General features: G+C 33.9%; 1 protein-coding gene and 1 pseudogene across 1 annotated transcript in view; both read right to left on the bottom strand.

Moving 5' to 3' along the window:
* Positions 1-880, bottom strand: part of SI (sucrase-isomaltase (alpha-glucosidase)) — a 90,689-nt gene extending 89,809 nt beyond the window's left edge. Inside the window, exon 1 of the mRNA XM_006761349.1 lies at positions 763-880. Coding sequence (XP_006761412.1) covers positions 763-880 — 118 coding nt within the window. The remainder of the gene's footprint in view (positions 1-762) is intronic.
* A 6,820-nt stretch (positions 881-7,700) lies between these two features.
* On the bottom strand, positions 7,701-10,323 carry LOC102754624 (annotated as a pseudogene).
* Positions 10,324-13,353: the final 3,030 nt, after the last annotated feature.

Raw genomic sequence — 13,353 nt, 5'->3', positions numbered from 1 at the left:
ACAGCGCTGGCCGCGGGCGGCAGTGGAGTGCTGCTGACTCTGAAGGACCCCAATGAGAGTGGAACCGTGGCAGGATGGGGGAGCAGATGAGCAGGTGGCACCAGGCCAAGGCAGGTGTAAAGGGAGGCCCTGGCCAGCAGCAGCAGGCCGCCGGGGTAATGGAGAACCCAGCCGGCGACCAGCAGCTGCTAGGATCCCAACCATGCACAAATTCTGTGAACTGGGCCTCTAGTCTATATAATAAAGATCTTTCTAGCCATCAGGTATGGGCAAGCTAAAGTTTGCTTCACAATGTAGTGAGCTTCTGGTTTACTGGAAACAGATAACACAAAAGACTAAGAGCAGTAGAAAGTGCTAACTACAGTTACTTTGAAGATAACTTAACATCCATTCCAGTTTTGATTTGGTCAAGATAGAATGATGAAAAGAGAAAGTAGATTAGGTCAACCAGAGTAGTATTCACCCACTCTAAATTAGAATAGAATGATTCATAAAAAAGGTAAACATTTCAAGCCTTCTTTCCTTTGCCTCTTTCTTTTTTTCTCATGCAACCTCTCTCTCTGTGTCTCTTTTTTCAGAGTCTAAAACAAACAGGGTACTCCCCCAAATTTTCCAGCCCCCTTTGCAAGTGTCTGAAAACCAGAGTATAAACCCAGGTCTTCCCACTAATTGGAAGAGTCTCACTGGTAGACAATTATTCCACCTTCATTAACACCTGATCCCTTTGCCTCTTTGCTGTTTCCCAAGCAGCACACTACTTACCTTCAACAGCAGGTGTCCTGGTTGCTAAAACAGCAACTAGGGCAATAGCTATTATGGTAACTATAATAAAGAGGACAATCAGGGTGATTTCTAAGCCACTAAATTTTTTACGTGCCATCTAAAAAAAAAGAAAAAGAAATATTTGTTTGAAATATAAAATACATAGCTACAAAAAGCCACCATCATTATCATAAAATTATATACATTTTTTTGAGTTAAGTACAACACAAGCAGAGCTGGAAAGAGTTCCATAAATTTACAATCTAAAATACTGTACATTGGAAAACTGTAAACAACACATTCAGTTTTAAGTAAAAGGAGAGAATTCAGGATGTGCATTTAGTAGCATACTAAGATGAAATCATTTTTTAAAAAAGATCTCCAGCAGGTATGCCTTGCTCTCTCATTTTAGAACATTTTTCAAGTCTAAAACCCCTTAAATTTGTACTCTGTTCCTTAATTTTTACTAGGATACAGTGTATGAAAGAAACACTGGTTTGCACATTTTACTTAAGAGTTTCGAAGTAAAAAAATGTAGTTCTTTCTACTATAACTATTGTCTATCAAATTTCAATAGTTTTTATAACAATATTGTGAAAAGATTATAAATATGTAAAAAATATAAATATAACATATCTAAAAGTATAAAAATGAAAAATAAAATACATATATATTATATATATGTGCAGTATATAATTTATATTAATTTTAAGATAACATTATGCATTTGAGTTAGCATACAGAAGATATCTAAATATAGATTGGGAAGAACTCATTTTAGTAATTATCTTAAAGTTTATTTAATTTTGTTTTGACTAGACATTACTCATCTTTTCTAGCCTTCCTGTTTTTGTATTCTATAATTTTTATGTAAATCTTAACTCAATAGTTTTTAAATCAACTTTTATGAGGGAGGCCTCTCACACTAGTTCCTTCTCCTGTACCTATCTGTGTCAGTTCCTATACCAAGTTGTTTCAACCTAAAGCTTCTTTACCCTCACCCATATCTTTCTACCACTGTCAATCATTCTACAAGTCCTGTTGATTCCACTTCCAAAATATTTTCAGAATGACGCCCACAGCTACAACATCTTTTTTGGATAATATGTCTTAGTGCATGCTATTTTTAAAAAATATATTTTGTTTATCCATGAATGAGTGAGATAACCAATGGACATAAGACACTGGGGGATAGGGGAGGCTAGGGGACTGTCTAGGGAGGGAGGAAAAAATGGACACATATGTAATACCCTTTGTAATAAAAAATTTAAAAAAAAATATATATATATATATATTGTTGATTTTTTTACAGAGAGGGAGAGGAATAGAGAGTTAGAAACATCAATGAGAGAGAAACATCGATCAGCTGCCTCCTGCACACCCCCTACTGGGGATGTGCCTGCAACCAAGGTACATGCCCTTGACCAGAATCGAACCCCGGACCCTTCAGTCTACAAGCTGACGCTCTATGCACTGAGCCAAACCTGTAAGGGCAATGCATACTATTTAATCTTTCTTCAATCCTTCCATATATGCTTTTCTAGGTTAGTTCCAGTTCAAATGACATTTCCTCAGTGAGTCCTTTCCTACTCTTAGAGGCAGAGTGAATGTATACTTTTTCCATTTTACCTTGGCAGACACCAAATCTATTGCAATTATTTATACATATGTCAATTTCCCTATTGGATTATTGTATTTTTATAGCAAGAATCATGAAAGTAGTTCTGAACCTAACATTGAGCAAGTACAACCTCAATTTTTATGATCTAACAGATATTTAAACGTTTTGTAATTCACACATATATAAGCTGTTTATTACATCGGTAACATTCAGATAAACTAAATAGAAACTAAACCTTACAGGTGATATTTAAGCTGTTTAGAAAATGAAACTCAATTGCTCAGTGTTATATGAGAAATGACACAGTTGCATTTAATGTTTAACTTTAAGTAATATAAGTGTCATTCAAAGTAATATCCTACTTTGTTATCAAGAAGCAAAAAAAAGGCAAAAAAACCCTGCTTTTTTTCATTAAGAAAATAAAAGAAATGCCTCTTGTCATGAAGCAAACCCTCTTGTATTTAGAAAATGAGAACAAAATTAATGCCCTAAAATTAAAATTCTTATGTGAGTACTCATAAACAATCAATATTAAAATTGTTCATATGTTGTAGATGGTAATTACAGTGATATTATTTTTAATCACTAATTTTAAGTAACTTTTTTTGAGGAAATTATATACTCTGGGGAAATTATGTCCTTTCTCTGTATATTATTTTCAAAATGAGCAATATATTATTAGATGGTAATGTGGTGATTGATCTTTACAAGATTTACTAGAAAAGATCAAATGTTTTATAATTATACATCCTACTCTGCCTGTGTATATATATTTTACATAAAATATATTTAATCATACTTAGAGTATTTTCTATATTACAAAATATTTTGATCCTTATTTTCTTCTCTATAAAGAAATTAAACTACACCTGCTATAAATCCACTTAAGTCTGACAAAAAGTATAATGAAGAGCTGGGCAAAGAAAATATTCTTACTTCTTAAAAAAAAAAAACTAGAAATCTTCTCTCTTATTTTAGTACAAGGGGCTATATATTTAAAATGGCAAATGGAAATATGTTATCTTTAATATTTTAAAGAAGTGCAGATAAACAGGAAGATTGTTAACATGAACTAAGAGAACACATAACTACTTGGAAACATGAAAATAACAAAGAATTGTTACCCATAAACTTACCTTATTTCATAGCCTGTTCTGTTTGCTAGTTTGTACCAGAGCTAGGTAACACTGCCAAAGTCATAATCAGGGAAAACTGCTCAGGTATATATCAAGCTACTCATAAAGTTTTATGGCACCCTCAACCAGCCTATCATTACTTAGTAAACATGTTCGACAGGCAATTGTATAAAGCTTTAACCTGCAAATAGTTTAGGTCAATATTTTAATATGGGAATCTAACTTAATTAATAATTATGCTCTGAAATAGTCTTTGATTTCTGTAAGCTATGAATTAGCAAAGGAATATTAAAGTATTTACTTATACTATTTTTTCTCTTTTCAAAGTTTTATTTTATTTATTTGGATGTTTCTTCATAACTGTTTTATCACATTGTGTGAGATTTAAACTCTCACTGGAAAGTAGCAACATATTTGTAAGCTGGGATTTGGAAAATATTTGTAGGAACTATTAAAAGCTAATAAATCATAAAAAGCAATGATTAATAAAAGTTATCTCCTGTGTCTCACTGTGATTCTTCTTAAGATTTAAGAATTGACCAAATCCATAAAAATATAATGCAAGAGTGAGCACCAATGCCCCACTGAAGCAAGTCTTGCCCCAGAAGGGTGTCTTCAGCACAGAAGTTCTCCCACTGCAGACACAGCTGATTCTCACTGCCAATTGGCCTGGAGGTCAATTCCTCCCAGTGATCCTACAACAATCAAGGCTTAACTACAACAAGACTGTGCACAAAGCCCACAAGGGGGTGCACCAAGGGTGTCCACCTCAGGTAATTGGGGAGGCTGAGCCACTGGGCCCTATAGGACACCTAGCACACAAAGCCTCTCTATCAACACAGGGAAGCAGCCAAAATGCGGCGACAGAGAAACAGGTCACAAATGACAGAAATGGAGGAAAGCAAACGACTGGATATAGAGTTCAAAACCACGGTGATAAGGTTTTTTGAGAATTTTCTAGAAACCACTGATAAATTTAGTGTGACCCTCGAGGATATGAAAAAGGACAAACTAGAAATTAAGCATACACTGACTGAAATAAAGAATAATATACAGATATCCAACAGCAGACAAGAGGATCCCAAGAATCAAGTCAAAGATTTGAAATATGAAGAAGCAAAAAATACCCAACTGGAAAAGCAAAAAGAAAAAAGAATCCAAAAATATCAAGATAGTGTAAGGAGCCTCTGGAACAACTTTAAGCGTTCCAACATCCAAATTATAGGGGTGTACCAAGAACCTACAACCAAGATTACTTTATCCAGTAAAGCTATCATTCAGAATTGAAGGTCAGATAAAGAGCTTCACTGATAAGAAAAAGCTAAAGGAGTTCATCACCACCAAACCAGTATTATATGACATGCTGAAAGGTATTGTTTATGAAGAGGAAGAAGAAAAAAGGTAAAGATAAAAATTATGAACAGCAGTTACATATCTATCAACAAGTGAATCTAAAAATCAAGTGAATAAAAAATCTGATGAACAGAGAAAAATAAATATAATGCAAAAGTAGAGATATATAAATAAGTAATCCAAGATTAAAATCAACATTTTAATTTATTTGTTCTCATTAAAGCACTAATTCAATTATCAAAATTATCTTGTAACTACTTACCATTTCATTCATTAAAAAAGACAGTTTCAATTACACTTCTGGTTTAAACTAGTATAGAATTTAAGAGCAAAGTATTCAATATGAGAAACCTGGGAAAAATTCCAAGTTTCTTACATATACCTGAGAAACCATGGGCAAATTTGTTAATTTCTTTAAGCTTAAGTCTCTTTATCTATAACGTGGGAAGAAAAATAGCTATCCAAAAGGTCATTGTCAGAGTTATATGAGATAACATAGGCTATTATCTTTATTGCAGCTCTACTGTCATGATGAGTACAATTTGACCCTAAAAAGATTAGTATCCGAGTTCTGCACACAATCTCCCACTATCTTTTAAAAGGAATGTATATATATATTTAAAGGTGGTCACACAGAGTAGAGTAACTAGCTTTTTAAGTTTAAAGAGAATAAGAGAAGTGTATGCTTGGATTACTGTGAGACTCAGGGGAGATATAAAGGAGAACGTCCAGTATATAAAGAGCAGTGATATGGAAATATGACTAGACTCATTCTAGAATGGTCTCAATGGGCAGAACTAAGTCCCATGTAATAAAAATCATGAGTGATTTACTCCCTATTCACAGAGCACAAAATTATATATGTGGAAAATGTCATAAATCCTTCCAAATCCCATAGAACAAAGATGTGAATGTAGCAAAGTCACAGGATATAAGGTCATATACTAAGTCAATCATGTTCCTATATAACAATTGGAAACTAAAATGAAAAGATACATACATGTCTACCCAGCACATATATATCTATAGATATAAATGGATAATTTATGATAGCATTAAAATGAGTATTTGAGTATAAATCTAACAAGATATATAGAGAACCTGTATTCTGAAAACAACTAAATGTTGATAAAAGAAATCAAAGATCTAAATAAATGGATAGACTATATTCATTGATTGTACAATTTAATATTAAACTGCTTTAGATGCCTTACAATTAAACATATATATTCAATATAATCCCAATAAAAATCCCAGCAGTTAGCTATAGACAGGTTGATTATAAATTTCCTACATCAATGTTTATAGCAACTTTATTTATAATTTTCCCAAACTGGAAATAATGCAGGTGCCCATCAACACCAGGCATATGCATACCATGGCATATTATTCAGCAATGAAAAGTTGTGAAGTCATGAATATTCATGAAAACCTAGATCACTATTAAAATTGAAGTTAGTTTCTATGTTATCCCTGCAATTTCATTTTTCTGATTGGTTCAAAATAAGCAATTAATTAGCTATTTACCCATTTTTTCCCTTCTTTTAAAGATAAGGGCAAACTTTCCTTCCAGCCTCCCATGTTACTGAAATGAAACTTAATTTCTGTCAAGTTTCAGTCATCTGTTAGATTTTCTTTTATGTGTATATCTTTTATGTCTTCTCTATTTAAAAAGCTTTATGTAAATTGAAATTACATATCTTCTCCTTCATATCCACATTTCCCTCTCTAATTCTATGAACTGTTCTTTGGCTTCAGCAGTTTCTTTTGTTCCCTTTATTCCATACTTCCTCCCACCTTAGTTCTGGTTCTATTCATTAACCCCAACCAAAAGGAAGCAACAGCATGGATGGACTTTGAGAATATCATGTTAAGACAATGTCAGACAAAAAAAGTTAAGGACCATATGATTTCACTTATATGTGGGAAATAAAACTGAAAGCAAGAAATGAATGATTAAGAAAAACAAATACTCATAGATACAGATAACAGCAGTTACCAAAAGGAAGGGGAGTGGAGAAATAGTAAAATGTAAAGAGCATCAAATATATGGTAACAGAAGATTTGACTTTGGGTGGTGGGCACACAGTGCAATATACAGATGATGTATCAAGAAATTATACACTTGAAACCTATATAATCTTATTAACCAGCATCATACCAATAAATTTAATAAAAAAAGAAAAAAGATTACATCAGAATGTTCCAATGTTTATTTGAGTATTTACCCATATCAGAATTAATTTCATGAGATATAAATTTTTAGGAGGAAAATATAGGCCACGAGCTCATTTAGCTCAAGTTTTCCAAGACAATGCAGGACCAGTGAACTAAGAAACTATCCCCAGGTAGCCCACTCACTATATTTTGAGTTTCTTTTTTCTAATAAAAATTATACTTATTTAGAACCATTCAGAATGTCAACAAAACAGCTTTAACTTTTTTTTTTTCAATTAGAATGGTATTCAGTCAACAGAACAACAATTATTTCCTATTAGCTGCATCAGAGAGGATTAAAAATGGAAAAACAACAACAAAAACACAAAGACACAAAACCACCCTCCCCATATATAACCAATATGTGCTGTGCATCAAAAAGAAACTGCTTTAAATTTTCATGCCAATTAACAACCTCCATAATGTACCAAGCAAGGTTAGTGGCTATTGAAAATACCACCAGGAACAGGGCTATCTAAAGACATATTCCACAGTGTGTCAACTGTACAAAAAAATGACACTATACAATTTAAAAACAAATGTTACACAGCCTTACATTTCAATATTTGTCTTTAAAAGGAGTGAGTTGTATACAGGGGTGGGGTGGGGGGTGAATGCTTTATAGATAAGAAAAAGAAAACGGCACTAGAACCAACTTATTCATCTTCTTCATCTTCCTCATCATCGTCATTCTCTTCATCTTCCTCATCTGTCTCCTCTTCCTTCTATTTCTTGCTTTTTCGGCCTTGGCAACTCCCTGTTTTGCTGTTAGGCTTTCCTTTAGCTTGGTATGCAGCAACATACTTTGTTTTTCTCTTTCAGCTGAGCCTTCTTTTCATCAGGCTGCTTATCTGTCATCCACATTACTGTGATTCCACATCTGTCCCAGCTTCTTTGAAACATCCCCAATGGATAGGCCGGATGCTCTCCTTTGATTTTTTGGGTGATAGAACAAAACCAGGAAAAGGCCAAATACGGCCTCTTAGGTGCATTGGGATCCTTAAATTTCTCATTAGTTTCCATTTGAGGAGGGATACCTTGTCTGCCTTTGCCATGTCCTCAGATTTTCCTTTCTCTTTAGCAGACACGGTCTTCCACCTCTCTGAGCACTTCTTAGAACACTCTGAAAAGCTGACTGAAGCAATTGGGTGTTTTTTCTTGTGCACAAAGAAAACATGTGATGATATTTTGCGTCTTGTCTCCTTAGGATCTCTTTGCCCATGTTTAATTACTTCCCCTCAGCAAGCAGTCACCCAGTGACTGTTCTGCATACAACTTTATGTTATTAGCAAACTTCCCTATTTTTAGAATATACAAAAAATTTACAATGATACAATTGTAATTATTTCCCCAGGATGTTGGATACTATAGTTAAAATATAAAGTCAGACTAGTCCAGCTGGCATGGCTCAGTGGTTGAGCATTGACCTATGAACCAAGAGGTCATCAGTTCCATTCTGGTCAGGGCACGTGCCCAGGTTGTGGGCTAGATCCCCAGTTGGGGTCATTCAGGAAGCATCTAATCAATGATTCTCTCTCTTCATAGATGTTTCTAGCTCTCTCCCTCTCCCTTCCTCTGTGAAATCTATAAAAATATATTTAAAAAATAAAGTCAGACTATATCAGCACAGATAAATTGGATACATTTGCTAGAGTGTCATTGCCTCACTAAATTGACCACTTGATAAAGATTAATTGTCAATAACTTTGGTTACACTCCTCTAGTGAAACCTTAAATGCCATGTCCTGAATGATCAGCTGAACAGATGGTATATTGAACAACTTCCTGAAAAAGTAAATAAGCCTGAAAAGAACAGATAAGATTGAATGACAATAATTCAACCTTATAACCCAAGAACGTCTGTGTGTGTGTGTGTGCATCTGCATGTGTGTTCAGAAATGAATGCAAATACTCTAAATATTATCCATTATCCTTTTCTTCTTATATAGAATTTTTAATCCTTTTAAAAACAGGCATTTGGGGAAAATATGAGAAAAAGATGCTGGAAAATAAATCATTAGCATGTAGATATTCAGTTTATGAGATGAGAAAGACACTTGAGGGGTTACATTAAGTTTATTATCATCAATTTGAGAAAAACTACTATCGAGAATTTGGTGTAATTAGAAAATAATCAAAGATATTAGTAGCTAGGATAAAATTGGGGGAAAAAATAATGCCCATTTTTTGAAATTATTTGTTCAACTTAAAACAATAATTAAGTCATGAATGAAGCATTTGATTATATTGATGTTCATAATATGCACATCTCAAAGACACAACTTGTCCTAATGAGCAACTACTGGACATAAATATGACTGTCTCTACTCATAATTGTCTGCTAAATAAAAGTCTTTAAGAAGATGGAATCATCCCAGCTGGCATGGATCAGTGCTTGAGCATCGACCTATGAACCAGGGTTTGATTCCAGGTCAGGGGACACACCAGTTTGCAGACTCCATCCCCAGTGCTGGGCATGCAGGAGGCAGCTGATCAATGATTCTCTCTCATCCATGATGTTCTATCTCTCTCACCCTCTCCCTTCCTCTCTGAAATCAATAAAAATATATTTTTTTTAAAAAGAAGATGGAATCATCTGTGTTCGATATAACTTTTTTATTTTAAAAATTGGCAATATAAAACAATTAATTTATTTGCAGTTATAATTTGGGGTCATAAAAAGCAATGCATTATGTTTAGTTTAAAGTTTACCTTAGACTTTTTTTTAGAAAGTTCACATTACTAAAACATAAGGATACTTTCCTGTTCCACAAAGCTTTCCTATTCCAAAGGGATACAGTATTGGGGGTAAGGGAATAAGATAGGGGAGTCAAAAAACTTTTATTAAATGTACCCAATCTGTAAATGAAATATTTCTTTGTGCCAGAATATTATTTAAAATATAATTAGAATTGCACCTCTACTTTCCAGATAGGATTTAAACTAGAAAAAAAAGTTCGATAATTTTTAGTATAGAGATGACAATTGAAGGATGAATCTCTGAGGGTCAGGATGTTGAGAAAGAACAAGAGCTCCAAAGTAATTTCAAAAGTCAATAAACATATTATTTTTCTGTTTTCTCTTTTAAGATTTAACTCAATATTGCTTGACAATCATGAAAAATATGAAGAGCTCACTTTCTCCTAAAATGATTCAACATCTCTTAGTGACACCATTTCCATAGTTACCATCCTCAAAATCTGCCCATCGACCTTCATGTTGCAGTTCTTTCATGGAGTGCTTTGATTATCTAAGCTCTTAAGAGTTTTTATTGTCTCAGTATTGCCACAACCATTTTAAATTCATTTAAAATTAGGCAAATTTTAATTTTTTCCCCTAGTTGTTTCAGGTGTGTAGGACTTAGCCAGGAATATTATGTGATAAATAAGGTAATCTTCAATCTTTACCAAAGTCTGGTAAGTAGAATTTTTAATTCCCATTTTAGAGATGGTTGCATTGAGACCAAAAGTAACCCTCTCCCTTCCTCTCTGAAAGGAAAATTTTGCCAAATCACCCAGGAAAATTTTGGTACAATCCTATTCTGATATATAATTTGAAAAACATTCTAAATCATATGTTTTCTCCCCATATATCATGAAACATTTACTTTTTCTTTAAAGCCCACTCTGAAAATAGAGCAGACACTTAATAAATAACTGTTGGTTCATGAGTAAGTTAATGAACATGAGTCTACAATCGCAAAAATGAAACTATTCTATTTGACAAGTAAATGCCAGCTTGGAAGAATAATCAAACCATTGTGCATACATGAGTTTATTTTGAGAAATTTATAGTCACAATTAAAACCCACTAAATCAGTTTATGAGCACAGAGTAATAAACTTTGAAATTAAAGGACAGCTTGCCAAATATCAACATGTCAAAAGTATATAAAACCAAATATTGAAGAAGGTGTTCAAAAAAGACACCATTGATTAATTTTAAATTGTGTAAAATGCCTCTTGTATAATATTATTGTTAAATGTTAGCATTTAGCAAAGCATTCATGTCAGAAACCACTGAAGGTCATTCAATATAGTCTCTTTTGCCTTAAATAGAGATCGGCTAAAATAAAATGATAGCAATAACATCTCAAAACCCTTCCCACTGAAGGAAAGACTCAAAGACATGGAAAATAAGGACCATCCCTCAGGGAAAAAGGGAGCAAATAGTCTTTTCCTTGATCTTAGTTGCTATGTGAACTACCAGAGGTAATGCACTAGGAAGCAGCAGTGTCATGAGTCAAACAATTAAACACTAAAAAATATTCAATATATGTGAATCTATGTTGCTTTTTATTATAAAAACTAGAGGCCCAGTGCACGAAATCCATGCTCAGGTAGAGACCCTAGGCCTGGCCAGTGATCAGGACCTTCCAGCTGCTGGCTGGGGCCTTCCTTCATTCCACGCTGCCCCCTGGTGGTTAGCGCATATCATAGGGAGCTATCGAACTCCTCCCAGTTGAACTCCTGAGGGGACATTTTGTATATTAGATTATATAGATTAATATATTGATTAAAATAAAATCAATTATATGAAATATTTGGCTATTTCAGGTCACATTATAAAGTTACCTTGCTCTTAAAGAAAAAGGAATCTACATTAAAAAGCTAGTTTCCACAAGAAATGACTTTCAGAAATAAAAGTACATCAAAATTATAATAATATATTGGGAGAATTATTATAGAAAATTGTGAAAATGAGCTAAAACATCTAGTATTATGAGATGAAAAACAGTTTCCAGTGGAGAGAAAAGGAAAAGAAGTTCACATTCACTAAACCTTTATTTAAAGCACGGTGCTATTTTTTCTCATTATTTTATTTTACCTAATAAAATAGAAACATGAAATGAACAGTTGTTCTAGAGTTCCAAGTGGAGAAAGCAAGGTTCAGTGTGCCCAGGTACACAGTGAATGGAAAAGCCAGAGAAAACTATCTCTGAAGGGCATGGTCTGTGTCTTACACCATGAATAACTTTGGAGTTTAGCCTATCACATATTCTGAGCAGTAAACAATACAACCGTGTACAATCTGGGTGTGAATAATTCCTTAGCACTATCTGAATTACCTGGGTGAAGTCCCAGAGTTCACCAGCTCATTTTTATTTATAATATTAGCTCATGTGCATGCAGGAATCACGTGTTATAATAGTGACTAGTTTCTGAAGAGGCTCTTTGCCAGAGACAGCATATTTCTTTTCACGTGCAACTACAGAGAGTACAGATGTGAAAAGGGGTAACTATTTTTTTTATTAAGGAGATAATTAAAAATGAGTGCAAAAGATACATATTGTTTCATATCTAAGGGCATTTTTACAGTCTATCTAAGACACCCCACCCACCTCCAAAAATTCTAAAATGTTTAAATAAACCTGAGAATTTCTAAATGCCAACTCTAATGTTTAATGATTAACTCTTTTTAAATGTTCCACTGTTATATTGTCTAAGATTTTTATGGACAAGTGTTCCTTTTTGCTGACTTGATTTTTTTTACTCTATGGCTTTACCACTAATCATTAACTAAATCATACTAATGCAAGTTTCACTAAAATAAACATTTAACACATTGTTTGCGGGTAGTTTTTATCGCGCACTAACAGGTGGCACAGGCCATTTCTGCTAATTTTTTGTGCAAATGGCAACATTCAGTAAAATTACAATAATGTTAGTTTACGTATTTATACGTTACCTGCATTCTACCTCTAGTCTATAAAAAACGTATCAATACGTGTCCCACACTCTACACTTACAGTCAACGTAAAACGTATAAATACATTTCCCACATACAATGTGTTAACTGAACGATTTCATATGATCAAACTAGTGCTCACAGCTTTCAAGGTAACTCAAAGGCTTAGGAAATATTAGAATGTCCCCCTGATATGATAAACTTGGATCGGCCGTTAGAATGTCCCCCTGATATGATAAACTTGGATAACAAGTGGAAGACAACGATTAAATAAATTATAAAATACTGCGGAAAATATCTGAATCACAAAGTTTGTCTTTCAAATCTGTGGGAAAATTAAAGATCCTATCTAATAATAGACAAACATGGTAATTAACCATACCTCCGACACGCTTCCCACTGGCTAATCAGGGTGATATGCAAATTAACTGCCAACCAAGATGGTGGCCAGCAGCCAGGCAGCTGAAGCGAATAGGAGGCTTGCTTGCTCCAGTGAAGGAGGAAGCCAAGGTTCCCTGCCTGATGCTGCTGGCCTCTGAGCTTGCAGTCTAAGAAACATTGTTGCAAGTATAGAAGT

The sequence above is a fragment of the Myotis davidii genome, unplaced genomic scaffold (genome assembly GCF_000327345.1).
Source record: "Myotis davidii unplaced genomic scaffold, ASM32734v1 scaffold777, whole genome shotgun sequence".
Taxonomy (NCBI): Eukaryota; Metazoa; Chordata; class Mammalia; order Chiroptera; family Vespertilionidae; genus Myotis; species Myotis davidii.
This window is presented reverse-complemented; position numbering and strand designations above follow the sequence as displayed.